Source organism: Pongo abelii, chromosome 20 (genome assembly GCF_028885655.2).
Source record: "Pongo abelii isolate AG06213 chromosome 20, NHGRI_mPonAbe1-v2.0_pri, whole genome shotgun sequence".
NCBI classification, from domain to species: domain Eukaryota; kingdom Metazoa; phylum Chordata; class Mammalia; order Primates; family Hominidae; genus Pongo; species Pongo abelii.
Window position 1 is genome coordinate 53,018,416 of NC_072005.2, and position 25,817 is coordinate 53,044,232.

General features: G+C 44.1%; 1 protein-coding gene across 2 annotated transcripts in view; it reads left to right on the forward strand.

Annotated features, from left to right (window-relative positions):
* ARHGAP35 (Rho GTPase activating protein 35) overlaps positions 1 to 25,817 on the forward strand; it is a 144,559-nt gene that overhangs the window by 43,023 nt on the left and 75,719 nt on the right. For both annotated transcript variants that reach the window (XM_024236821.3, XM_063720146.1), the window contains exon 2: positions 14,369 to 18,237. In XM_024236821.3, coding sequence (XP_024092589.1) covers positions 14,557 to 18,237 — 3,681 coding nt within the window. In that variant the 5' untranslated portion in view covers positions 14,369 to 14,556. The remainder of the gene's footprint in view (positions 1 to 14,368; positions 18,238 to 25,817) is intronic.

The following is a 25,817-nucleotide window of genomic DNA, read 5'->3' on the forward strand; positions in this document are numbered from 1 at the left end:
AGTGAGGGGTGGAGATTATTGCTGTAATAAATGGGACTGGCTGGATGTCATTCTTTTTTGTCCCCCTCCCAGTCACTTTGACTCCAGGGTCTTGATTAATGTGATCATCTCTGCAGAGTGTGAAGAGACAGCACTGGGATGGGGGTGGGAAGTGGGTGCGAAGCCTTTCTTAGGGCACAGACAGCTCTGACAGCAGTTTCTGGGACTGCCCTCCCCTCTCCCCTTCAGCTTCCGCATCTGTGACGTGAGGGAGCTGGCTGCCAGCGTTCCCAGCTTGGCCTGCCTTCCAGTGGCTTTCATTCAGAGACAGCAGATCATGTTCATCTGGAAGTTTTCTTAGTTGTTCATCTCAAGAAGAATCTTAGGAATTGTTTTCAAATCAGTCAGTTTTCCTCAGATTTTGCTGCTTCTTTATCTGCCCTGTTCCCTTGGCCAACTCCTCTGTCAGAGAGACACAGGGTCATCAGTTTCAGTATGGGAAGGAAATTATGGCCTTGAGCACAGGCAGAAAGCATCTGGCTCCCAGGCGCTTCCTGTGAGCTACCATGAAATTACAAAGACTGGGCCTGACAAGGCTTTTCAAAGGAGCATCTCACACCACCACTGTGTCAGCATTTCCGTGATTCCATCGTAAAGCAGTTGTTTTTCCTGGTGCTTATTATGACCAGGTTGGAGTTGGCCTTTACATGGGAAGCGTTTATCCAGTGGATGAGAGTGAAACAGCAGGACAGAGGTGGCGGGGGAGAGGGCACAGATCGCTCTCAGAATTCCCTTCTCCAGCCCGGTCCTGACCAAGCCATTCTTGCTCAGAAGCCTGTGGTTCCTCACAGGATGAAGTCCAGACTGTCTTTAGCGTGTCAGGGCCCTCCACAGACTTGCCCCCAGTGTCTCCCACCATATGTGCCTATGCTCCGAGTTCCTGTTCTCCAGCCAGGGCGGTGCGGGGGAGTGGAGGGACGAGAGCTGGGGGTGGTGTCAGGAGACCTGGGTTCTGGACTGGGGTTGGTGTCTATAGCTGAGTTATTTCCTTTCTCTCTGTCTCAGTAGTTACTAATCTGGATAGGCTTACCAAATGAGAGGAGGAGAAGAAAAGTTTAGGGAACAGATTACAAGGCTCTTTCTGATTCTTGTCTCCTGGCCTAGCTTGGAAATTAGAACACCAAATGTCTGAGCATTAAATGGTTTTTTGAACTTCTTAAAAAAAAAAAACAACACTGTAGGTTGGGCGTGGTGGCTCATGCCTATAATCTCAGCACTTTGGGAGGCTGAGGCAGGTGGATCAGGACATCGAGGCCAGCCTGGCCAAGACTGTGAAACCTCATCTCCACTAAAAGTAGAACTTAAACTTTTTTTTTTTTTTTTTTTTTTTTTTAAGATGGAGTCTCACTCTGTTGCCTAGGCTGGAGTGCAGTGGCGCGATCTTGGCTCACTGCCACCTCTGCCGCCGGGGTTAAAGAGATTCTCCTGCCTCAGCCTCCCGAGTAGCTGGGATTACAGGCGCCTGCCACCGCGCCCAGCTAATTTTTGTATTTTTTTTCCGCCCCCCGAGACGGAGTCTTACTCTGTCACCCAGGCTGGAGTGCAGTGGCGCGATCTCAGCTCACTGCAACCTCTACCTCTCAGGTTCAAACGATTCTGGTGCCTCAGCTTCCTGAGTAGCTGGGACTACAGGCACATGCCACCATGCCTGGCTAATTTTTTTATATTTTTAGTAAAGACGAGGTTTCACCATGTTGGCCAGGCTGTTCTCGAACCCCTAACCTCACATGATCCGCCCACCTCAGCCTCCCAAAGTGCTGGGATTACAGGCATGAGCCACTGTGCCCAGCTAATTTTGTATTTTTAGTAGAGACGGGGTTTCACCATCTTGGCCAGGCTGGTCTTGAACTCCTGACCTCGTGATCCACCCTTCTCAGCCTCCCAAAATGCTGGGATTACAGGCGTGAGCCACCGTGCCCAGCCACATTTTTTTTTTTTAACGTGGGACACCAACATACAAAACAGATGAAAAGCTAGGTAAGGTGGCTCACACCTGTAACTCCAGCACTTTGGGAGGCCAAGGCGAGAGGACTGCTTGAACCCAGAAGTTCTACATCAGCCTAGGCTACATAGTGAGATCCTGTCTTTACAAAAAATAAAAATTAAAAAAATTAGGCGGGCATGGTGGCCCAGCTACTTGGGAGGCTTGGTGGGAGGATTGCTTGAGCCCAGGAGATCAAGGCTACAGTGAGCCATGATTGTGCCACTGTACTCCAGCCTGGGTGACAGAGTGAGACCCTGTCTCATAAAAATAAACAGAAACAGATCAAATTGGACTTGCTCTCTTGAGGCTGAAAGGTCTGACATGCCACCTGTTGAGTCTTAAAACCTGCCAGTTCCATCCAGGGCTCCCCAGGGCACTGCTTCTCTGCATTTCTTCTCTCTTGCTATGCAGCCAGGATTAGAGTCACCTGTTTGACATGACCCCAGGCAGGGGCCTAGTGTAGAAGGGGGAGAGTGTATAGAAAAGTGTATAAAGTATGTACGGTTTGAACAACTATAAAGTGAATACCAATATAACCACTACCCAAATCCAGAATTAGAACAGAAGCTCCACTTTGTATTTAGTATTTTCCTTGGTTCCATTCATTCTGTTTCTTAGCTTCTTAGCCTTAGCTTCAGTACAGATGTATTAGATAAAATAAAAGCCAACAGTCCTTTTTCTGTCCTGTCTCCTTAGTCTCAAAGCAGGAATCCAAAACACTGCTTTCAAATACAGATGATAAATATTTGAATAAGAAATAATATTTTGGCTGGGTGCAGTGGGTCACACCTGCAATCCCAGCACTTTGGGAGGCTGAGGTAGGCGGATTGCATGAGCCCAGAAGTTCGAGACTAGCCTGGGCACCATGGTAAAACCCCATCTCTACAAAAAATACAGAAGTTTGCCAGGCGTGATGGCACACGCCTATAGTCCCAGCTACTCTGGAGGCTGAGGTGAGAGGATCACCTGATCCTGGGGAGGTTGAGGCTGCAGTAAGTTGTGATTACACCATACTGGGCTCCAACCTGGGTGATAGAGTGAGACCCTGTCTAAAAAAAAGAATCTTTTTTCTTAATAAAAAATATTAATAATAAGAAATATTTTATAATAAATTTTGTTTGTTTGTTTTTGAGACGGAATCTCGCTCTGTCGCCAGGCTGGAGTGCAGTGGCACAATCTCGGCTCACTGCAAGCTGTGCCTCCTGGGTTCACGCCATTCTCCTGCCTCAGCCTCCCGAGTAGCTGGGACTACAGGCTCCCGCCACCACGCTCGGCTAATTTTATTTTTGTATTTTTAGTAGAGACAGGGTTTCACCGTGTCAGCCAGGATGGTCTCGATCTCCTGACCTCCGCACCCGGGCCCCCATTCATTCTGTTTCTTAGCTTCTTTTTTTTTTTTTTTTTTTTTTTGAGACGGAGTCTCTCTCTGTCCACCAGTGGCACGAACTCGGCTCACTGCAAGCTCCGCCTCCCGGGTTCACACCATTCTCCTGCCTCAGCCTCCCGAGTAAATGGGACTACAGGCGCCCACCACTATGTCCGGCTAATTTTTGTATTTTTAGTAGAGACAGGGTTTCACCATGTTAGCCAGGATGGTCTCTATCTCCTGACCTCGTGATCCACCCCCATCTGCCTCCCAAAGTGCTGGGATTACAGGTGTGAGCCACCGGCCCTGTTTCTTAACTTCTTAGGTTGGCCTTAGCTTCAGTACAGGTGCATTAGATAAAATAAAAGCCAACCATCTTTTTTAAAAGAAGGGTATACATGTGGCATAACTTTTATTACTTGCGATAGCCTGTTTTAGGACTGGCAGTTTACAGAATAATGCAAGTGAGTAGTGAAGAATAATTAGAAATAATGAGCTGACATCCTCATGTCATCCTAACATGCCATCAGGAGATAGTAAGGCTTACTGTTGGACTCGAAAATAAGCTGACCCATTTTTCCCAATTGACAGCAATGCCTGTTTCTTCAGCACTGTCCTTTGTTGGCAAGGCACATTTGGCTGCATGCAGCCTCCACTCTTCTTGCGTCAGGGACATTTATATAGAGAATGTTCTTTCAAAAAGAACTTTTTTCCTAGTGAGAAGTTTAAAAAAAAATTAATAGAGTATAAGTGCTTAGAAGCAACTGCTGGAATAATTTTATAGGTTTTACTTACCATTTTGAAAATCAATGTGAAATTGGTCTTAATGCCAGGAAATTTCAAAGGTAAGACTCGGCTGTTTTTTTGTATCTTGACTTGGTAAGAATCTCAGCTCACTGTGGTAATGGTAATTATGCTGTGATACCTAGGCTTATTGGAGTGCCTCCAATTTCGAATTTGCCTTGGTTTTGTATTCCCTTTGACGTAGAATATTTTTACAGCTTATCAGAATCCTGGTTTTTGTTGTTGTTTTTCTTAATATAGGTAACTCAGAAATTATGCTAAATCAGTGAGAAAGACTTCTTAGCTTTTGATTTTGTCTTTGTTTATATTTGCCTTATACTTTGATCAGATAGCTTAATTAGAATTCCATAGTTACCTGGTAGAAAGCTGCTAAGGATAAAGCTTAAGGAAGTACTTTGGCTAAAAGCGGCTCCCTTTATTCATCAGGGGAATTTGATTTCATCCTGTGGATAACATAGCTTAGAAATTCTGTTTCTTTGGGACCAGCCTGTAGAGTTCTGCAAGCCTGGAAGCATGAGAACTGTGGCGGGGGAAAAATGGGCTACTTGCTGTATTTAGTGTGGGCTGCTAGGATGGTAAGGTAGCAACATAGTTCTGTATTCCTACCCTGGAATTCGGAAGACCCTTTAAGCAGGGATTGCATGGAGGTGGGGAGGACAAATCAAGAGGGGCAGGAGGGGACATTTGCAAAAATTATAAATGAAATGTCAGAGAATCTTTCATAGCTACTCTTTAAAAATTAACTTTAGAGCCAAGAGTGGTGTGGCTCACGCCTGTAATCCCAACACTTTGGGAGGGTGAGATGGGAGGATCGCTTGAGCACAGAAGTTCAAGACCACCCTGGGTAACATAGTGAGACCTCGTCTCTACAAAAAATGTAAAAAATTAGCCAGCTGTGGTGGCATGCGCTTGTAGTCCCAGCCACTCAGGAGGTTGAGGTGGCAGAATCGCCTGAGCCTTGAAGGTTGAGGCTGCAGTGGGCTGTGATTGCACCACCGCACTCCAGCCTGGGGAACAGACTGAGACCATATTTAAAAAACAAAAACAAAAAAACTTTAGGCCAGATTATTTTCAAAACAGGCATGTGAATTACTAGCCCTTGAAAGTCTACTGATCCCTTTGTGGTTTCCTTTGGTCTTCTGGAGTGTGCCGCACATTGAATTTATAGAGTATAGTGAGAACTGAATGCGTGTAATCAGTATCCAAGAATCTGTTGCATGAGATGACGTGTTTCAAGACCAGATAGGCAAACACTGAAATCAGTCTTTCTAAAGATCCAGATGACCCATTTCAGAGACTGCCTGTACCCAGAGCCCTAGGGACATAGTGAGATTCCGTGGCTATGAGGAAATCTTCCTCTCACATTGGGTAGGAGTCAGTGTATGTAGCCTATACTAGTGGGAACAACCACCCCACCAACACTGTTCTGGGCAAATGTCACTTTCTTTTTTCCCTTTGCAAATCCTGGTTTTGCATACCATCCCCACAATGTTATTATTTTATTTTTATGTTTTTTAGAGGTGGGGTCTTCCTGTGTTGCCCAGGCTAGAGTGAAGTGGCTTTTCATAGATGTGATAATGGTGCACTGCAGCCTTGAACTCCTGGGCTCAGGTGATCTTCCCACCTGAGCCCCCTGAGTAGCAGGGACTACAGGTGTGACCCACCACACCCAGCTCAATGTTGTTATTTTAATTTGCATTGGCCTGAAAGGTAGAAATATAATTGCTATATTCAAATGGAGTTTTCGTTTATGTAAGATGATTAACTCCTTAGACTGTGTTAATTTGTTGGGTGAGTAGTTAAGGTAGCAGTGTACAACAATAAATAACTCAATGGGGTAAAAGATTATTATTATTATTTTGAGATGGTATGTAACTGTCCCCCAGGCTACAGTGCAGTGATGTGATCATAGATCACTGTAACCTCAAACTTCTGGGCTCAAGCGATCCTCCTGCCTCACCCTTCCAAGTAGCTGGGACTACAGGCACATGTCACCATGACTGTTTAATTTTTTCTTTTTTTTTTTTTTGAGACAGAGTCTCACTCTGCTGCCCAGGCTGAAGTGCAGAAGTGCGATCTTGGCTCACTGCAACCTCTGCCTCCCGAGTTCAAGCCATCCTCCCACCTCAGCCTCCTGAGTAGCTAGGATTACATGCATGCACCACCTCACCCAGCAAATTTTTTTTTTTTTTTTTTTTTTTGTATTTTTAGTAGAAACGGGGGGTTTCACCATGTTGGCCAGGCTGGTCTCAGACTCCTGACCTCAAGTGATCCGCCCACTTTGGCCTCCCAAAGTGCTGGGATTACAGGCGTGAGCCACCACACCTGGCCAATTTTTAAAATTTTTGAGACAGGGTTGCACTCTGTTGCCCAGGCTGGAGTGCAGTGGTGTAGTCTCAGTTCACTGCAACCTCTGCCTCCTGTGCTCAAGTGATCCTCCCACTTCAGCCTCCCCAGTAGCTGGGACAACAGGTATGCATCACCACAGCCAGCTAATTTTTTGTATTTTTTGTAGAGAAAGGGTTTTACCATGTTGCCCAGGCTGGTCTTGAACTCCTGAGCTCAAGTGATCCACCCGCCTCAGCCTCCCAAAGTGTAGGGATTACAGGTGTGAGCCACCGTGCCCAGCCTAAATTTTTTGTAGAGAAGGGTTCTCACTGGTCTTGAACTCCTGGGCTCAAGCAGTCCTCCCACCTTGGCTTCCCAAAGTGCTGGGATTACAGGTGTGAGCCACTGTGCCCTGCTCGATTATTTTCATATTTGATTCTCAGAGTAAACATACAGCTTGTTGGTAATCTGAGCCCTGACTGCCCATCTCATCTTCTGTCTCCCATTCTTGGAAACCCTTTTCCAGTCAATCTGTCCCTTTCCCATTTTAGTCACTATTATTCATGCCTTTTATGTCACCTCTCCAAACTCTGCCAGTCTTTTAAGAACCAATTCAAATTTTACTTCTGCCTGATGCCTTTCCCACTTACTCCAGATTGAATGGTTTTTCTTTCTCTGGATCCCAGGAAATGGTGTATACCATTTATTGTCTTATGGTTTGGCTATTTTTTTTTAAGTGTAAATATTGTATCTCAAGTAAATTATAAGATCCTCGTCAGCAAAGACAGTACCCATTCCTTTTGTTTCATCACATTTTCTTTGCTATGTGAGTATGCATTGATTTGGGTGATGGACAGTTCAGTCCTTAATTCCAAAGATTATGGTAATACAAAAATGATTAACACTCTGAAATATGCAGAAAGGAGGGAATTTAGCTGCTGTATAACTAGATCTATCAAATGGGACCTTTCTCTTTTACTCAGCTTTAGAGATTCTGTTGTCCTTGTTGAGTTTGATGGAATCCTTCTGTAAGATACTCTTCACGTGGTAAACAGATGAGTAGAATAAGGGTATTGCTTCAGGTTCTGACAAATCATACACAGAAAATGAAAATGCCCTCTCTATCTCACTCAGATTCAAAAAGATTATAATTCCCTTTTACACCTAAATGCTCTAACACATCATTTTTGCATATTACTAATTAAGGTTCTCTAAATTCATCTGGATTTTACAGATGAATGAATTGGATGAATAAGGACCTTGAACTCCACTTCCAACTTTTCTTCTCTAATTTATCTTTATTCAAAAGGAAAAACAAAAACCCTAAGAAAATTTACTTTAGCATTTATTAATATGAAAATGGAAGCATTGGGTTTTAAGAAAATGTTTTGCTTAAATTCAGTGGTTTAATAAGCCAGGGAATAGTGTTCCCTTCTTTTCTTTTTTTTTTTTTTTTTTTTTGAGACAGAATTTCACTCTTCTTGCCCAGGCTGGAGCGCAGTGGCACTCTCTCTGCTCACTGCAACCTCTGCCTCTAGGGTTCAAGCAATTCTCCTGTCTCAGCCTCCCGAGTAGCTAGGATTACCGGTGCCCACCACCATGCCTGGCTAATTTTTGTATTTGTAGTAGAGGTGGAGTTTTACCATGATGGCCAGGCTGGTCTCAAACTCCTGAGCTCAGGTGATCCACCTGCCTTGGCCTCCCAAAGTACTGGGATTACAGGCATGAGTCACCGTGCCCGGCCAGTGTTCTCTTCTTTTTTTTTTTCTTTTGAGACAGAGTCTCGCTCTGTCGCCCAGGCTGGAGTGCAGTGGCATGATCTCGGCTCACTGCAAGCTTGCCTCCCAGGTTCACGCCATTCTCCTGCCTCAGCCCCCTGAGTAGCTGGGACTACAGGCGCCCACCACCTCGCCCAGCTCATTTTTTGTATTTTTTTTAGTAGAGACGGGGTTTCACCGTGTTAGCCAGGATGGTCTTGATCTCCTGACTTCGTGATCCGCCCAACTCGGCCTCCCAAAGTGTTGGGATTACAGGCATGAGCCACTGCTCCTGGTCGTGTTCTCTTCTTATTGAAACTTTTATATCCCATCCTTCCTGGCCTATTTGGTAAGTATTAATACATTCCTCTGGAAAACTTCCATGTCTACCTGACATGGAAAGTGCTTCCTACATAGATATATTTCTTGTTCCACCCCTCCCACCCCGCAACTGAGTCTTTTCAAGTATCTACCAAATGCAAACATTTTAACCAGCTGCTAATGGGAACTCATAGCTTTGAAGACTTAGAAATGTAAGATATTGAGAAATACGAGGTTTTAAGGAGGTTTGAAGAATGGTTTTTTGCTTTCTGTTACTTACGATGTGTATTTCCGTTTATTTCCCCTATTGAGATTAAGGAAAATTGTGATAACAAGTGTTTTACTTCCTTTGCTTGTAGTTGTGTATGAAATTATTTCCTTATAGTGTTATTAGTTGGTGGTGTTCTGTATGTGATTATTTGAAACTCAGTGTGTTTTCAGAAGTTGTTGAATATTCTCAGGTGGAGATGGTAATTTTTATTATGGATAATGGTGGAAGATTTGTGTCTTAGGGGGCATTCTAGATTACGGAGCACGCAAACATTTCCTACTTCGGGGAGAGAGGGATGAGGTTACTGTGTTGGAAGAGTGATACACACACTTCCAGGCATAGGCTGATAGAGCTGTTGACAGTATGAACTTTCCCAGTCATAGTAAATCTGGGATCACGGTGGCATTTCTAGGTCCTACAAAAATGTGTGCTATCTTGGGAATGTTACCACTTCTTGCCCTGAGTGTTTCATAGAGGTGTTAAAAAAGAAAACACCCTCCTTCTACCTTCCAGTTGAGGCACCGGTGGGGAGCTTGTGTCTTGGTTAAACAAATCACAAACAACTCTAGATGCTTGGTGACAGTCTGAAGAAGGCACGTAGATATTTGCATGATGTTTTATTACAGCATGTATTTGTGACTGAGAAACTACAATACTTCTGAAGTATTTTCCTCTCTGAAGTAGTTGACTCTTGGTATAAAATGGGAAACTATGAAGTCCTGTGTTTCTATCTTTCTAATGTAAATATCTCTGTACAGCTCAAAGATAAAAGTAGTTACCATTTTTAAAGGATCCTTCTTTCCCCTCTGTTTTAACTCTTCCATTTAAAAAGGATTAGCACTGGAAAATTATTAGAATGGACATTCAGATTCTGTTGTGTATCTTAGTTGCCTGCTAAGAACACTGGTTCCCATCAGATTTAAACTCTAAAGACATTGTGAAGTCTGGATATGCCCTGTCTCCTACTTTCTCTTTCTTTGTGGCCTTCAGACCATTAAATTTAGTGACTCAGCTAATTTTTTTTACCCACCTCTTAGAAAAGTTGAATGTATTTGTGACCAAGCACTTAAAGTTATTTCCTTTAAACCAAGTGTTTGAGATGTTTTTAGATTTATAACAGTCTTTGTTTACCGTGTAATTCAGTCCAATTGAGGAACTAGTAAAATTGCGTTATCCAGACATCAAAGCTAAGAAGAGTATACTTACACCAAGAAACTTATTAGGTTTCTAACAAGTGGAAAGTTACCAGGTGTCCCAAAATTAACCACTTCCGTGCCAGCTGATTTTCACTTTTTGTAGCTATTTTAATGATCCAGCAGCATTCTGGGTTTAAAAATAACAGTCGTAGCTGGGCACAGTGGCTCATGCCTATGATCCCAGCACTTTGGGAGGCTGAGGTGTGAGTGGGAGGATTGCTTGAGGCCAGGAGTTTGAGATCAGCCTGGGCAACATAGCAAGACCCCATTTCTAAATACTACTACTAATAATAAATTAGCCAGGCATGATGGCTTCCACCTGTAGTCCCAGCTACTTGGGATGCCGAAGTGGGAGGATCACTTGAGCCCAGGAGTTGGAGGCTGCAGTGAGCTATGATTACAGCACTGCACTCCAGCATGGGTGACAGAGCAAGACTCCATCTCATAAAATAAAATAATCAGTTCTACATTATTCAGAGTTGAGTGTTGCTTTCTTTAGCATCCTTCAAATAACTGAAAATATGCCATTAAAAAATATAACCAAGGTGTCGAATGGATAATACATTTTAGTTCATTTCAAAATAGAGCCAATATCTTTATTTCTTGAGGTTTGAGAGCAGGCTGGTGTTTTGTTCTGTTTTTCCTTCAGATTTCTGTGAAGGGATAGATATTAGACCCACTTTACAGAGAACAGTTGAGTCACAGACAAGGGATGACTTGCCAATTGCATGCTGCGGTCACTTTAAGTAGGACCAATGCTACCAAGTTGCATTTCAATATTGGTAACCTTAAGACCTGACAGACCCTGGGGTCAGGAATTGATAGAGAAGGACTCTGTTAGATGAGGACCCATGACTTCCTTAACCCTTCATCAGCACTCCTGTCTGAGGCTCTGTTAAACCTAAGTTTCTTCATGGATTGAAACAAAATTATACGTGCATATTACAGAGTAATTGATTTTGTACAGATGCTTCCTTTAGGTATTTCAGAGGATGTATGTAAACATGCTTTAGATATTCATAAGCATCTTGTAATTTTGTTTATGTAAGCAATCGCCTAGAAAAGTAGAGGATGGGAAAGGTTTGTTTTTCTTTCCCGTGGATACCCTGCTTGTTCCTGCTGAGTTCTAGAACATGGCATCTTTAGGAACATGCCATTATCTGGAGGCGGTTGCCTACAGTCATTGAGATTTTTCTTTTTAAAACGTAGTTTTTGCATACTACATCTAGTCACGTTTTGTTTCCATAGAGTGTTTGGCTTTCTGGGATATCGGAAGGAAGCTATGGATGTTTGGAAAAGGTCTGTGACCTTTTGAGGTTATCATCACAGGGGACAGTTGCACTCTCCCATTCATTTCTCCCTGGTGTCAGTCAGAATAGTGCGTGGTGGTCTGACTTCCAGTGGCATTTCTTATGCGATAGGCTCACAAAAACATATTGAGGTCATGGCAAGGCTAGGTTCCTACAGACATAAATGAGATTCAGAAGAAAATCCCTCTGTTCGTTTCAGATTCTCCTCTTTGTGATTGTGTTGGGAGAATGTTCATTTGGCTGCAGGTTCAGTGCTTGCACAGTTATATTGGAGTGTCTAAGTAAACTGCAGTGCAGCATAAACTGTCGTAGCTGGAAAGTTGCTAAAGACTGTAAGCCGTAACAGTTTGTTTAACTTAAGCTGTTAAAACTTTAGGTTCTTTAAGGTGCCATTTTTTTGGCCACATTCTGTGGTCCCCCATAGCCTTCAGGAAGGAATCCAAACTCTTTTTTTTTTTTTTTTTTAAGATGGAGTCTCGCTCTGTCGCCAAGGCTGGAGTGCAGTGGCGTGATCTCGGCTCCCCGCAAGCTCCGCCTCCCGGGTTCACTCCATTCTCCTGTCTCAGCCTCCTGAGTAGCTGGGACTACAGGCGCCCACCTCCACACCCAGCTAAATTTTTGCACTTTTAGTGGAGACAGGGTTTCACCATGTTAGCCAGGATGGTCTCGATCTCCTGACCTCGTGATGCACCCGCCTCAGCCTCCCAAAGTGTTGGGATTACAGGCGTGAGCCACCACGCCCAGCGAAGGAATCCAAATTCTTAAAGTGGTTTGATCCAGTCCCTGATTCCTTGCTAATGCATCTTACCCATTCTTTCCCCACACACACTTTGTTCCAGCTGGTTCTCCCAACTGGCAGTGCTTTTTTTCGCAGAGGGAAGGGTCTGTGCATACTCTGTCCCTCTGTCTTAAATGCACTTCATACTTCAGGTCTCACCTGAGATGGAACTTCCTACAGAAAGGCTTTCCCGAATCTGAAAGGCTGGGCTTGGGGACCTTTTAATATGCTGAATCATCATTCAGTTATTGATTCTGTCAGTGAATATTTGTGTCAAGCACTGTGTCATAGGCTGAGGACACAGAATAGAACTAGACAGGGGACAGGCCTCACAGAGCTTGCATTCTTGTCAGGGAAACCATCTCGTATTTACACACTTAATTTTTTTTTATTTGGAAATGATTGAAAACTTGTAAAAATAGCACAAAGGAATATCCTATATGCTTTACCCAGATTCATCTATTTTTTTTTTTTTCAGATTCACGTGTTGTTAACAATTTACCACCCCATTTGTGTTCTTACTCTTTCTGTATACATAATTTTGGAGTGGTATCAGTTACGTACATTATGGCCCTTCCCCTCAAAATACTAAGGTGTGAATTTCCTAAAAGTGGAGACATTGTCACATGATAGATTTTATAGATTTACATTGATGAAATATTTTATTTGGGAGGGTTTATCCTTCCTGCATTTCTTTTTTTTTTTTCAATCTTTTTTTACTGTGTTAAAATACACAAACATAAAACTTGCCATTTTAATCATTTTTAACTATACAGTTCAGCGATATTAAATACTTTCATGTTATGCAACTATTTCTGTAACTCTTTCCATCTTGTAAAACTGAAACTCTGTACCCATTAAGCAGTAACTTTTCATTCCCACTTTCCCCAGCCCCTGGCAACCACTGTTCTACTTTCTGTCTCTATGAGTTTGACTGCTCTTAAGTACTGCATATAAGTGGAATCATATAGTATTTGTCTTTTTGTTACTGGCTTATTTGACTTAGCACAATCAAGATTCAGCCATGTTGTCAGAATTTCCTTCCCTTTAAAGGCTGAATAGGCCAGGCGCGATGGCTTACGCCTATAATCCCAGAACTTTAAGAGGCCAAGGCAGGCAGATCGCCTGAGCCTAGGAGTTTGAGACCAGCCTGGGCAACATGATGAAACCTCGTCTCTACTAAAAATACAAAAGTTAGCTGGGCACGGTGGCGCACGCCTGTAATCCCAGCTGCTCAGGAGGCTGAGGAAGGAGAATCACTTGAACCCAGGAGGCGGAAGTTGCAGTGAGCCAAGATCGCACCACTGCACTCCAGCCTGGGCTACAGAGCAGGACTCTGTCTCAAAAAATAAAAATAAAGGTTGAATAATATTATATTGTATGTATATATCACATTTTGCTTATCCATTCATGAGTAGGTGGATACTTTGGGTTGCTTCCATGTTTTGTTGTTGTTGCTGTTTTGAGACAGTCTCACTCTGTTGCCCAGGCTGGAGTGCAGTGATGCGATCTCAGCTCACCACAACCACCGCCTCCCATGTTCAAATGATTCTCCTGCCTCAGCCTCCCAAGTAGCTGGGATTACAGGCACATGTCACCATGCCCAGCTAATTTTTGTATTTGTAGTACAGACAGGTTTTCACCATGTTGGCCAGGCTGGTCTTGAACTCCTGACCTCAGGTGATCCACCCACCGTGGCCTCCCAAAGATCTGGGATTACAGGCGTAAGCTACTGTGCCCGGCCCAGGTTCCTGTTTTTTGCAATGGGTTTATAATTCATTACCATACTTAATTATTTTGGCGCTCAAATTGTCCCAGAGTTGGCCAGTGGGAGCCCCTTCAGGCTGGCTTCTGTGTCCTTGTGAGATACTCCATCGTTTTTTTTCTTGCATAAAAAGATGTTCCAGGCTCATCTTGTCCCTATCCTGCCCTAACCCTGGAATCAGCCCTTTTTGCAGGGAGCCCTCACACCCTTTTAGCACTTAGCACACTGTTTACTTATGTTTTCCTCCACTGGACTAGATTGTACCTCTCTGGGAACACATAGATGTGAGTCTTATTTGCTCTTGTATCTTCACCCAGCACAAGGCCTGACACATGAGATGTTTACTAAATATTTGTTGAATAAAAAATTAATTTTTACTGTAGTTAATTGATTAAAATTTGGTTCTAAAATTATGATGCTGATGGGTTTTCTTTTTTTCCCTCATCTAGGAAGAAATGTTGGCTATTTGGCGATGAGAGGTGATGAACAGTGACCATACTGGTATACAACACTATGGGACCTGGCATTTTTGCTGCATATCCAGCCCACCCCCACTAATAATGTAGGAAGCTGTCTGGTCCATTGGAAACACTAATCTGATCTCGGAAGTGGCTGATCGTGGCAGGATGTGTCGACGATGATGATGGCAAGAAAGCAAGATGTCCGAATTCCCACCTACAACATCAGTGTGGTGGGATTATCTGGGACTGAGAAGGAAAAGGGCCAGTGTGGGATTGGAAAGTCTTGTTTGTGCAACCGCTTCGTGCGCCCGAGTGCTGACGAGTTTCACTTGGACCATACCTCCGTCCTCAGCACCAGTGACTTTGGAGGGCGAGTGGTCAATAATGACCACTTTCTCTACTGGGGAGAAGTTAGCCGCTCCCTGGAGGATTGTGTGGAATGTAAGATGCACATTGTGGAGCAGACTGAATTTATTGATGATCAGACTTTTCAACCTCATCGAAGCACGGCCCTGCAGCCCTATATCAAGAGAGCTGCTGCGACCAAGCTCGCATCAGCTGAAAAACTCATGTACTTTTGCACTGACCAGCTGGGGCTGGAGCAGGACTTTGAGCAGAAACAAATGCCAGACGGAAAGCTGCTGGTTGATGGTTTTCTTCTTGGTATCGATGTTAGCAGGGGCATGAATAGGAACTTTGATGACCAGCTCAAGTTTGTCTCCAATCTCTACAATCAGCTTGCAAAAACAAAAAAGCCCATAGTGGTGGTCCTGACTAAGTGTGACGAAGGTGTTGAGCGGTACATTAGAGATGCACATACTTTTGCCTTAAGCAAAAAGAACCTCCAGGTTGTGGAGACCTCAGCGAGATCCAATGTAAACGTGGACTTGGCTTTCAGCACCTTAGTGCAACTCATTGATAAAAGTCGGGGAAAGACAAAAATCATTCCTTATTTTGAAGCTCTCAAGCAGCAGAGTCAGCAGATAGCTACAGCAAAAGACAAGTATGAGTGGCTGGTGAGTCGCATTGTGAAAAACCACAATGAGAACTGGCTGAGTGTCAGCCGAAAGATGCAGGCCTCTCCAGAATACCAGGACTATGTCTACCTGGAAGGGACTCAGAAAGCCAAGAAGCTGTTTCTACAGCATATCCACCGCCTCAAGCATGAGCATATCGAGCGTAGGAGAAAGCTGTACCTGGCAGCCCTGCCATTAGCTTTTGAAGCTCTTATACCTAATCTAGATGAAATAGACCACCTAAGCTGCATAAAAGCCAAAAAGCTCTTAGAAACCAAGCCAGAATTCTTGAAGTGGTTTGTTGTGCTTGAAGAGACCCCATGGGATGCCACCAGCCACATTGACAACATGGAAAACGAACGGATTCCCTTTGATTTAATGGATACTGTCCCTGCAGAGCAGCTATACGAGGCCCACTTAGAGAAGCTGAGGAATGAAAGGAAAAGAGTTGAGATGCGAAGGGCGTTTAAAGAAAACCTGGAGACCTCTCCTTTCATAACCCCCGGAAAGCCTTGGGAAGAGGCCCGTAGTTTTATTATGAATGAGGATTTCTACCAGTGGCTGGAAGAATCTGTATACATGGATATTTATGGCAAACACCAAAAGCAAATTATAGATAAAGCAAAGGAAGAATTTCAGGAGTTGCTTTTGGAATATTCAGAATTGTTTTATGAACTGGAGCTGGATGCTAAGCCCAGCAAGGAGAAGATGGGTGTTATTCAGGATGTTCTGGGAGAGGAACAGCGATTTAAAGCATTACAAAAGCTCCAAGCAGAGCGTGATGCCCTTATTCTGAAACACATTCATTTTGTGTACCACCCAACAAAGGAGACATGCCCCAGCTGCCCAGCTTGTGTGGACGCTAAGATTGAGCACTTGATTAGTTCTCGGTTTATCCGGCCATCTGACCGGAATCAGAAAAATTCACTCTCTGACCCTAACATTGACAGAATCAACTTGGTTATATTGGGCAAAGATGGGCTTGCCCGAGAGTTGGCCAATGAGATTCGAGCTCTTTGTACAAATGATGACAAGTATGTGATAGATGGTAAAATGTATGAGCTTTCCCTGAGGCCAATAGAGGGGAATGTCAGGCTTCCTGTGAACTCTTTCCAGACGCCAACATTTCAGCCCCATGGCTGTCTCTGCCTTTACAATTCAAAGGAATCGCTATCCTATGTAGTGGAAAGTATAGAGAAGAGTAGAGAGTCCACGCTGGGCCGGCGGGATAATCATTTAGTCCATCTCCCCCTTACATTAATTTTGGTTAACAAGAGAGGAGACACCAGTGGAGAGACTCTGCATAGCTTAATACAGCAAGGTCAACAAATTGCTAGCAAACTTCAGTGTGTCTTTCTTGACCCTGCTTCTGCTGGCATTGGTTACGGACGCAACATAAATGAAAAGCAAATCAGTCAAGTTTTGAAGGGACTCCTGGACTCTAAGCGTAACTTAAACCTGGTCAGTTCTACTGCTAGCATCAAGGATTTGGCTGATATTGATCTGCGAATTGTTATGTGTCTGATGTGTGGAGATCCTTTTAGTGCAGATGACATACTTTTTCCTGTCCTTCAGTCCCAAACCTGTAAATCTTCCCATTGTGGAAGCAACAACTCTGTTTTACTTGAACTACCAATCGGACTGCACAAGAAGCGGATTGAACTGTCTGTTCTTTCATACCATTCCTCCTTTAGCATCAGAAAAAGCCGGTTGGTTCATGGGTACATTGTTTTTTATTCAGCCAAACGTAAGGCCTCTTTGGCTATGTTACGTGCCTTTCTTTGTGAAGTGCAGGATATTATCCCTATTCAGCTCGTAGCACTCACTGATGGCGCTGTAGATGTCCTGGACAATGACTTAAGTAGGGAACAGCTAACTGAGGGGGAGGAGATTGCTCAAGAAATTGATGGAAGGTTCACAAGCATCCCCTGTAGCCAACCCCAGCATAAACTTGAGATCTTTCACCCGTTTTTTAAAGATGTGGTGGAAAAAAAGAACATAATCGAGGCTACTCATATGTACGATAATGCTGCCGAGGCCTGTAGCACCACCGAAGAGGTGTTTAACTCCCCCCGGGCAGGATCACCACTCTGCAACTCAAACCTGCAGGATTCGGAAGAAGATATCGAGCCATCTTACAGCCTGTTTCGAGAAGACACATCACTGCCTTCTCTGTCCAAAGACCATTCTAAGCTGTCTATGGAACTGGAGGGAAATGATGGGCTATCTTTCATTATGAGCAATTTTGAGAGTAAACTGAACAACAAAGTACCTCCACCAGTCAAACCAAAGCCTCCTGTCCATTTTGAAATTACAAAGGGGGATCTATCTTATTTAGACCAAGGCCATAGGGATGGACAGAGGAAGTCTGTGTCTTCTAGCCCCTGGCTGCCTCAGGATGGGTTTGATCCTTCTGACTATGCTGAACCCATGGATGCTGTGGTGAAGCCAAGGAATGAAGAAGAAAACATATACTCCGTGCCCCATGACAGCACCCAAGGCAAAATCATCACCATTCGGAATATCAACAAAGCCCAGTCCAACGGCAGCGGGAATGGTTCTGACAGTGAAATGGACACCAGCTCTCTAGAGCGAGGGCGCAAGGTTTCCATCGTGAGCAAGCCAGTGCTGTACAGGACGAGATGCACCCGGCTGGGGCGGTTTGCTAGTTACCGGACCAGCTTCAGCGTGGGGAGTGATGATGAGCTGGGGCCCATCCGGAAGAAAGAGGAGGATCAGGCATCCCAGGGTTATAAAGGGGACAATGCCGTCATTCCATACGAAACAGACGAAGACCCGCGGAGGAGGAATATTCTTCGCAGCCTAAGGAGGAACACTAAGGTAAGACACCAGTCTAGGATTAGTCATAGTGTTTTGTACAGCGTCTCGGTGAGGGCTGATTGATGATGATTTTTCAAGGACAACCTATTCTGGTAAAAAAAACTGCCCTGTATGTGTATTTGACTTAGCATAAAAAAGCAGTGCCTCAATTAGCTACTACTATTGGCAGCTCTCAAATAGTTAGGACTTTGGATAGATAGTCTGAGTTGTTGTTGCCTAAAACAATAGTTAATTAATTAGCAAAATGAGGAGATAATGCAGAACTTGTCGGTGTCTTGACAAGCGCAGTGACAATACACTTGCTCTCCCTTCACTGAAACACCAGAACTCAAAACTGCCTGCCGCAGTCTCTCACTGGCTAAACATAACATTTCATCCATACATCTCTTGAATGATCCTTCCTCCCTTGCTGATCTGTAAAGGTTGCTGCATTTGAGATTGGTGAAGAATTGGATGATGATTTGCACACACAAATCAGTGACGAGTCTTTGAGTACATAAATGAAAAAAGAGAATCTTGCCACTGAGAGTTATAAACCTGTCCGGTATTTGTTAAATTGGAATACCATCCAGTCTATTATTTTATCTTCAAGGGAGTTGCTGCTGCTATCAGTTAGAAACTCGGATTTTATTTAGGGATCACAAATGTTGCAGGGAGGGAAAAGAAAAAGTTAGCTGTATACATTATAAACATTGGGCCTACTCGTCATATGTAGAGACAGGAGCAAATGAAGTCTCTTTTTTTTTTTTTTTTTGAGACGGAATCTCGCGCAGTCACCCAGGCTAGAGTGCAGTGGCGCGATCTCCACTCACTGCAAGCTCCGCCTCCTGGGTTCACGCCATTCTCCTGCCTCAGCCTCCTGAGTAGCTGGGACTACAGGCGCCCGCCACCGTGCCCAGCTAATTATTTTATTTTATTTTATTTTTTAGTAGAGACGGGGTTTCACCGTGTTAGCCAGGATGGTCTCCATCTCCTGACATCGTGATCCGCCCACCTTGGTCTCCCAAAGAGTTGGGACTACAGGCGTGAGCCACCGCGCCCAGCCGCAGATGAAGTCTCTTATCCTGCTTAGAATTGTAGTTTGTAGTCTGCAGAGCAGAGAGCTGTAAGCAGTACTCTGTCCCCTTGGGTTTAGGCTTTGAGAAAGAAAAAGCGTTTCTCAACTTTTTCTTTTTTTTTTTTCCATTTGGAGTAGGGAGAAATACTCTTCCCCCCAACCCCCGACTGCCAAGGCTGATTTAGAAATGCTGAAATACTCTTGATAGGCCAGGCGCCGTGGCTCACGCCTGTAATCCCAGCACCTTTGGAGGCCGAGGCGGGTGGATCTCTTGAGGTCAGGAGTTTGAGACCAGCCTGGCCAACATGGTGAAACCCTGTCTCTACTAAAAAAAGTACAAAAATTAGCCGGGCGTGGTGGCAGGCGCCTATAGTCCCAGCTACTCAGGAGGCTGAGGCAGGAGAATCATGTGAACCTGGGAGACAGAGATTGCAGTGAGCCAAGATCATGCCACTGTATTCTAGCTTGGGCAACAGAGGGAGACTCTGTCTCAAAAAAAGAAAAAAGGAAAAAATGTATATATATATAAATACTCTTTATTTTTTCAGAAAAAGACATTTTGGTGACATGCCACAACAGAACTGTGTTATATAATAATCCTTAACCAGCAGATTATGATATATAGAAGGATTTCTTCACGTTAAAGCTTTTGCTACTCTCCCTCCCATGAAAAGAACAGAGAACAGAGTTACTTGTCTAAAAGTATTGCAGGGACCTTTGGAAAGAAAGGTTGCCAGAAACTTTTATTATTACAAATCCCACCAAATCAGAAGGTTCTAGAATCCAGGCTGTCTTGAGAGCTGACAATCCTGACAACTCTGTTGTAAAATGTAATACAGAGGCCAGTTTGGCAGCCCTGCGGGCCCCGAAAGATGGAGGAACAGGGTGCCATCACCCTCACACGGAAATTGCATCCACTTTGTGCTACTTCCCATAGTAGAGAGTGTTCCTGCATTACCGCTGACCAGGAGCTTCCAGAGTTTTCTCACCTGTGCAGTGTGAGAAAGGGCAGAGTGGTTCTGTTCCCCTCCCCACCTGTGCTGACTATTAATAAATGCCATAGGCATCCTCCTGTCTGATTTTCCTTTGCCTGGCTTTTCTACGTGGAGTCCTTTGTCTGCCTCCAGTGTTTTCTCCTCCAAAGGTTGGTAGGAGGCCAACCTGTGGAAAGCATTGCTTATTTAGGAAGCCAGAAAACAGCCTGACTTGCCTCCAGTATTTTCCCAGAGCTCACCTATTTAATGATACTGGAATCCAAACATTTTGAACATTTCTTCTCTTCCTCCTCCTCTCCCAATGAAGACTGTTGCCAGAACAGCTTAAAAATGCTGACAGTCTTCTAATTTGTGGGGGTGTTTGCACACCTGGAAATTAGGAAGGTGACATAATAGCATACTGAATTATAACTATATTCTGACTTCTAGCTACATTTTTAATACTTACTGAAAATGATGCTTTAAAAACACATTCCCATGCAAGCCAGGCTTTAAAGAGCACACACTGTAGTGGAGGCTCAGCAGAAAACAGCTGATCACAGTGCGCCTCTGAGATAGCTGTGTTCATGCTGGTAATGAGCACTTCCTAACCTGAGACTTCCTTCCCCGGGTTGCTGGGTCAGCGTGCAAGAAGTGGTCGGCTTCCGGTCTATCTTTAGCTATGTGGGCCACACCTCTTCAAATCAAATAAAAATGATACTTCTGGCCCAAGAGCAATAGCGTGCCAGAAGTCAGTTATGGAGTATCCTTTGGAAAGAGTGACTAGAAGGTGAAATTTTCTTTTCCTGCGTTGGAAAATGGTGCTTTGAAATGAGGGTAGTTGCTTTGTCATCCCAGTGCAGAGATGAGCAAATCCTTTGCCGCTGGAGCAAACCTCCTATTAAAATTGCTGCAGTTCGGAACACAGACTGGCACTTGTTTTACTGGAAAAGCAAGATACCATCAGGGGAGAGAAGGCCAAGCCAACCCCTATGTGGGGGATTTGGCCTTTGATTTTTATTGGCATGACAAAGCAATACAATATTTATTTGGAGGGAAGGGGAGGCCAGACACTAGGATTTCAGTTGGTAAGGGAAAATACACTCAGTACCTCCTGCGTGCCAGGCACCATAGGGAAATGACCGACCCTTCTTGCCCAGACCTTAGTACCCAGTTGAGGCAGCAAGACCTACACAGCCACTGAAAATAGGTGGCCTGCCCAGGGAAGGCTGTGTGTGGGCATGTCGGGGTAGTTATGTTAGAGTAGGGTGTAGTGATTAGGAGCTCAGGCTCTGGGAATCTGGGCTACAGTCAACTCCAGCTCCTCCACTTCCTTACTTGGACTTTGGGCATGTGAGTCACTTCTCCACATTCTTTCTGCAAAAGAGGGAGCACCTTCCTGATCAGGTTGTGAGAAATGAACACCAGGCGTAGTGCATGCTGGATAAGTGTCAGCTGTCATCATTTAACTAGACGCAGAGAATGAGTGGAACTAAAGTAGTGGCATGAGGTAAGGAAGGACTTGAAGGTGGAAATATGCATATTGTATTCCAAGAAAGGAGAAAACTTGTCTGGTCTAGCCGAGGGCTTGAGGGACCAACATTATCCGTCCCGTCTTTTGGAAGTTTTAACCCCATGCATTACTGAGCTGCTTTCTTGGTACTTACCCTAGCAACCGCCCTAACAAAAAAATAGCTATGCTCCGGGTACCAATGTGATACAGAAAAAAATCACTCAGTGCCCTTGGCTGATTTGCTAGATTAGGTCTTTACTATAAAACTGGAGTCGGAGTGAGGGAATCGCTTTCATTTCTCCTCATGAAAGTGCAGACTGTGAAGCTGACTCTCATTCTGGGTGCTTTTCCCAGCTGAACCATTTAGCAACCCACCCTCATAGTGGGAGCCTTCCGCACTCAGCTGAATGAAATTGAAAATCTACGATTGCACTTCAGTAGGGTCCATGAATAGTGGCTTTGTCTGTAAAGAGTTGTTGTTGCACATGGTCTCTGTCTCCCAGTGCCATGCGTTTGCAAAGACGAGATCAGGATCGGCAGGGTCTTATTTTAAAGCCAAAAAACAGGCTGGGGAGCCTTGTTCCACAAAGTATGCCTTTTGGTCATGCTGAAATGGCTGCATTTGGTGTGTTTGACTATGGATTTAAAAAGAAGACATTATTGGCTACTTACCCTTCTATCTGATGTGTTCTTATTTTGGTGCTAAAAAAAAAAAAAAAGACAAAACAGAATGATAAAGAAAATCTTTCACTCACTGCAGCAACCACATGACAAGACAACCTATTGAAAAGCTAACCAATTCAATCATGCATTGTTTGGTCTATAAGGCACCAAGTAACCAGTTTGACAGTTTGTGTCCCCCCCTAGTGAATTGGCTTATTTCATTGGATTCAGTGAATTGGCTGGTTGTTGTGGCTTTGTGTGGACACAGCTCTCATTTTGTGAGGCCTAGAATGGAGTTAAAGTTTCTAATGTGAATAAAAACCAGCTGGGGAATTGGACTGCTTGCTCCCCTGGGAGGGATGTTGAGTTTTGACAGACAAGCTGAATGCGATGAAATATGAGCTCTTTGTACCTGCCTAGGAAAGACTCTCAGTGTGTGCTTCAGAAATAGTCCTACTCAATGAGCTTTGAGACCAAATACATACCTTAGTTTTAAAAATGGGGTGGGCACACTGACTTGCCCTTGGATTTTCTGTTTCCTGAAAAAATTGTGTCTTTTAAACAAGGTACTTTTGTCTCCAGAGCAGAAGTTCAGTCATTCTTTTAGGAAGGAGACATGCAATTCGGTGCGTGGGCATTTAGTGAGCACTTGTTTTATGCCCAACATTGTGCTGGGTGCCCTAGGTGTGGTAGTGACGTTAATCCAGCTTACAGTCTTGGGGATGTTAGGTTTTAAACATGTACTTGCATGCATTTTGAATATTACCAGAGGGAAGGTACGGGATACTAAGGAATTGTGTAACAAGGAAGTTTAACCTAAACTGTGGTATCAGGAAAGCTCCCCAAGGAAATGATATTTAAGGCTGAGACTTTTGAAGCATGAGGCAGACAAAGTCAGTGAGGATGGAAGCTTCATGGAGCTGAAAGAACTTGATGTGTTCAAAGAGTTGAAAGAAGCTTAGTGTGGCTGCTCTGGAGAGGTGAGGGGGACCCACGCCAAATAATAGAGGGCTGTGGCCACCACGTGAAGGGTTTTGTGTTTTTGTGCATTTATTGAATACTTACTGTGTGCCAGGTACGTGTCAGGCATTTTCACATCAATTTTTTATTTATTCCTCCTCCCAGTCTTAATGAGGTGATGTTTTTCATCCTTGATTTTGAGGTGAGGTAACTAAGGCTCAGAGAGATTAAACCTTGCCCAAGTGAGTGTAGCCACTGAGTGGAAGAGCTGAGATTCTGAACCCTAGTGTTCTGACTTCCACTTCCTGTGGATTTTCATCATCCAGTCTGCAGAAAAGTTGCTAATATTCAACAGTCAGGTGCCTATATTTAGACCACTCAGTCAGTCCAGTCGATTTGTTCATTCAAACAAAAGATCTTTGATTATCTGAAAAAATCCATTTCTCATCACTGCCCCCCAGAACAGCACGGTGCTGTTTGTTTCTAGCTTCAGAGCCTAGTTGAGTAGAGGACAAAAAAGGCATGGAGACATTGAAATAGCAACTGGAACTTTGAGAAATTGTTTCTCACTGGTGTCACTCGATTCTCAGTTTATTTTAAGCCTGAAGAACTTCTGTAGTGTGTTTTTGGTGATAAAAATAGACTATCTTTAACTATCTGCCTTAGCTTACAGCACACCTGTTCTTAAAAAAAAATTACGATAGGCAACCCAAATCTGTTTTTAAAAGAACTGGGAATTGTGCTGATGCCTCACTGAGCCAACTTGGTCTCCTCCACCACCTGGTGATACTGAAATACCTTTGTAGGGACTCAAATTATTCCAGCTCTAGTCGGGAATCACCTTTGCTTATAAGGCAAAGGCCTTCCAAATGGATTTTCTACAGCGTTTGAGAGAGGCAAGCAATAAAAACTGACCCATAGCGTTGGAAAGTCCAAATTCCGCGTGTGTTGAACTTCAGGCAAGTGTTCATGAAAATGTACCTGGAACTAGTGGGCCCTCCTTGCTGTTTGGCTCCCAATCACACTGGCCACGAGTTGTCTTCTCAGGGGTAGATCCGCGGTCACCAGACTTCATGCCTTTATAGAGCAAAAAGCTATGGTCTGAACTGGGCGCGGTGGGTCACACCTGTAATCCCAGCACTTTGGGAGGCTGAGGCAGGCACATCACTTGAGGTCAGGAGTTCGAGACCAGCCTGGCCAACATGGCGAAACCCCGTCTCTACAAAAAATACAAAAATTAGCCAGGTGTGGTGGTGGACAGCCTATAATCCCAGCTACTGGGGAGGCTGAGGCAAGAGAATCACTTGAACCCGGGAGGCAGATATTGCAGTGAGCTGGGATCATGCCACTGCACTCCAGCCTGGGCAACAGAGGGAGACTGTCTCAAAAAAAAAAAAAAAAAAAAAAAAGCTATGGTCTGGATTTAGTTAGGTCCTGCAATAGGATGACAGGTCTCCATTTCTTTTCCCATTATTTAAGAGGATTAGGGATGGCAGGAAGGCCAGGACTTTGTGGTCCTTCCTGTTCATCGGTAAATAAAGATGCTCCAAGATGGTGAGTGACTGAGTCATAGTATTAACTGCCAGCTTGAAGGAGACCATATCTAAGCATTTGTGCTTTAATAATAGATTTTGTCAGCAAGAATACATCTGCCTTCAGGTTTTCTTTTAAACTTGGGCGTGGAATTTTTCAGAGCCCAGAAGGGGGAGCACCAGTTAACCAAGAATACATTTGGAGCATAAGCAAATAACTTAATTGAAAAGGCCCTTCTGGAACTCTTTTGGAAATAGAAGAGAATAATTGCCAATCAGAAAGGCACGATGTTGAATATTGAATGCAAGAAAGTGGTTTAGGGAACAGCTGTAGTAATGCCACTTATGGAATCTTTCCGATTTTCTAAGACTCTACCAGTTACAGTTAGTCCATAGTATGCCACCACACAACTTGGCAAGCCATGAGTGTGACCCTCTGGGGCTCTGTGTATTGATTTCACTCTCATCCTCATTCAGATGGCACTGTCCATGTTCCAGACTACATTCCGTATATGGTGTTACCTGTTACTCTGTTTTTTTTTTTTTTTTACATAAAACATTAATGCCGGGCACGGTGGCTCACACCTGTAATCCCAGCACTTTGGGAGGCCGAGGTGGGCAGATCACTTGAGGTCAGGATTTCTAGACCAGCCTGACAAACATGGAGAAACCCCCTCTTTACTAAAAGTACAAAATTAGCCAGGCTTGGTGGCACATACCTGTAATCCCAGCTACTCAGGAGGCTGAGGCAGAAGAATCACTTGAACCCAGGAGGTGGAGTTTGCAGTGAACCGAGATCGCACCATTGCACTCCAGCCTGGGCAACAAGAGCGAAACTCCATCTCAAAAAAAAAAAAAAAATTAAAAAATTAAAAAAATTT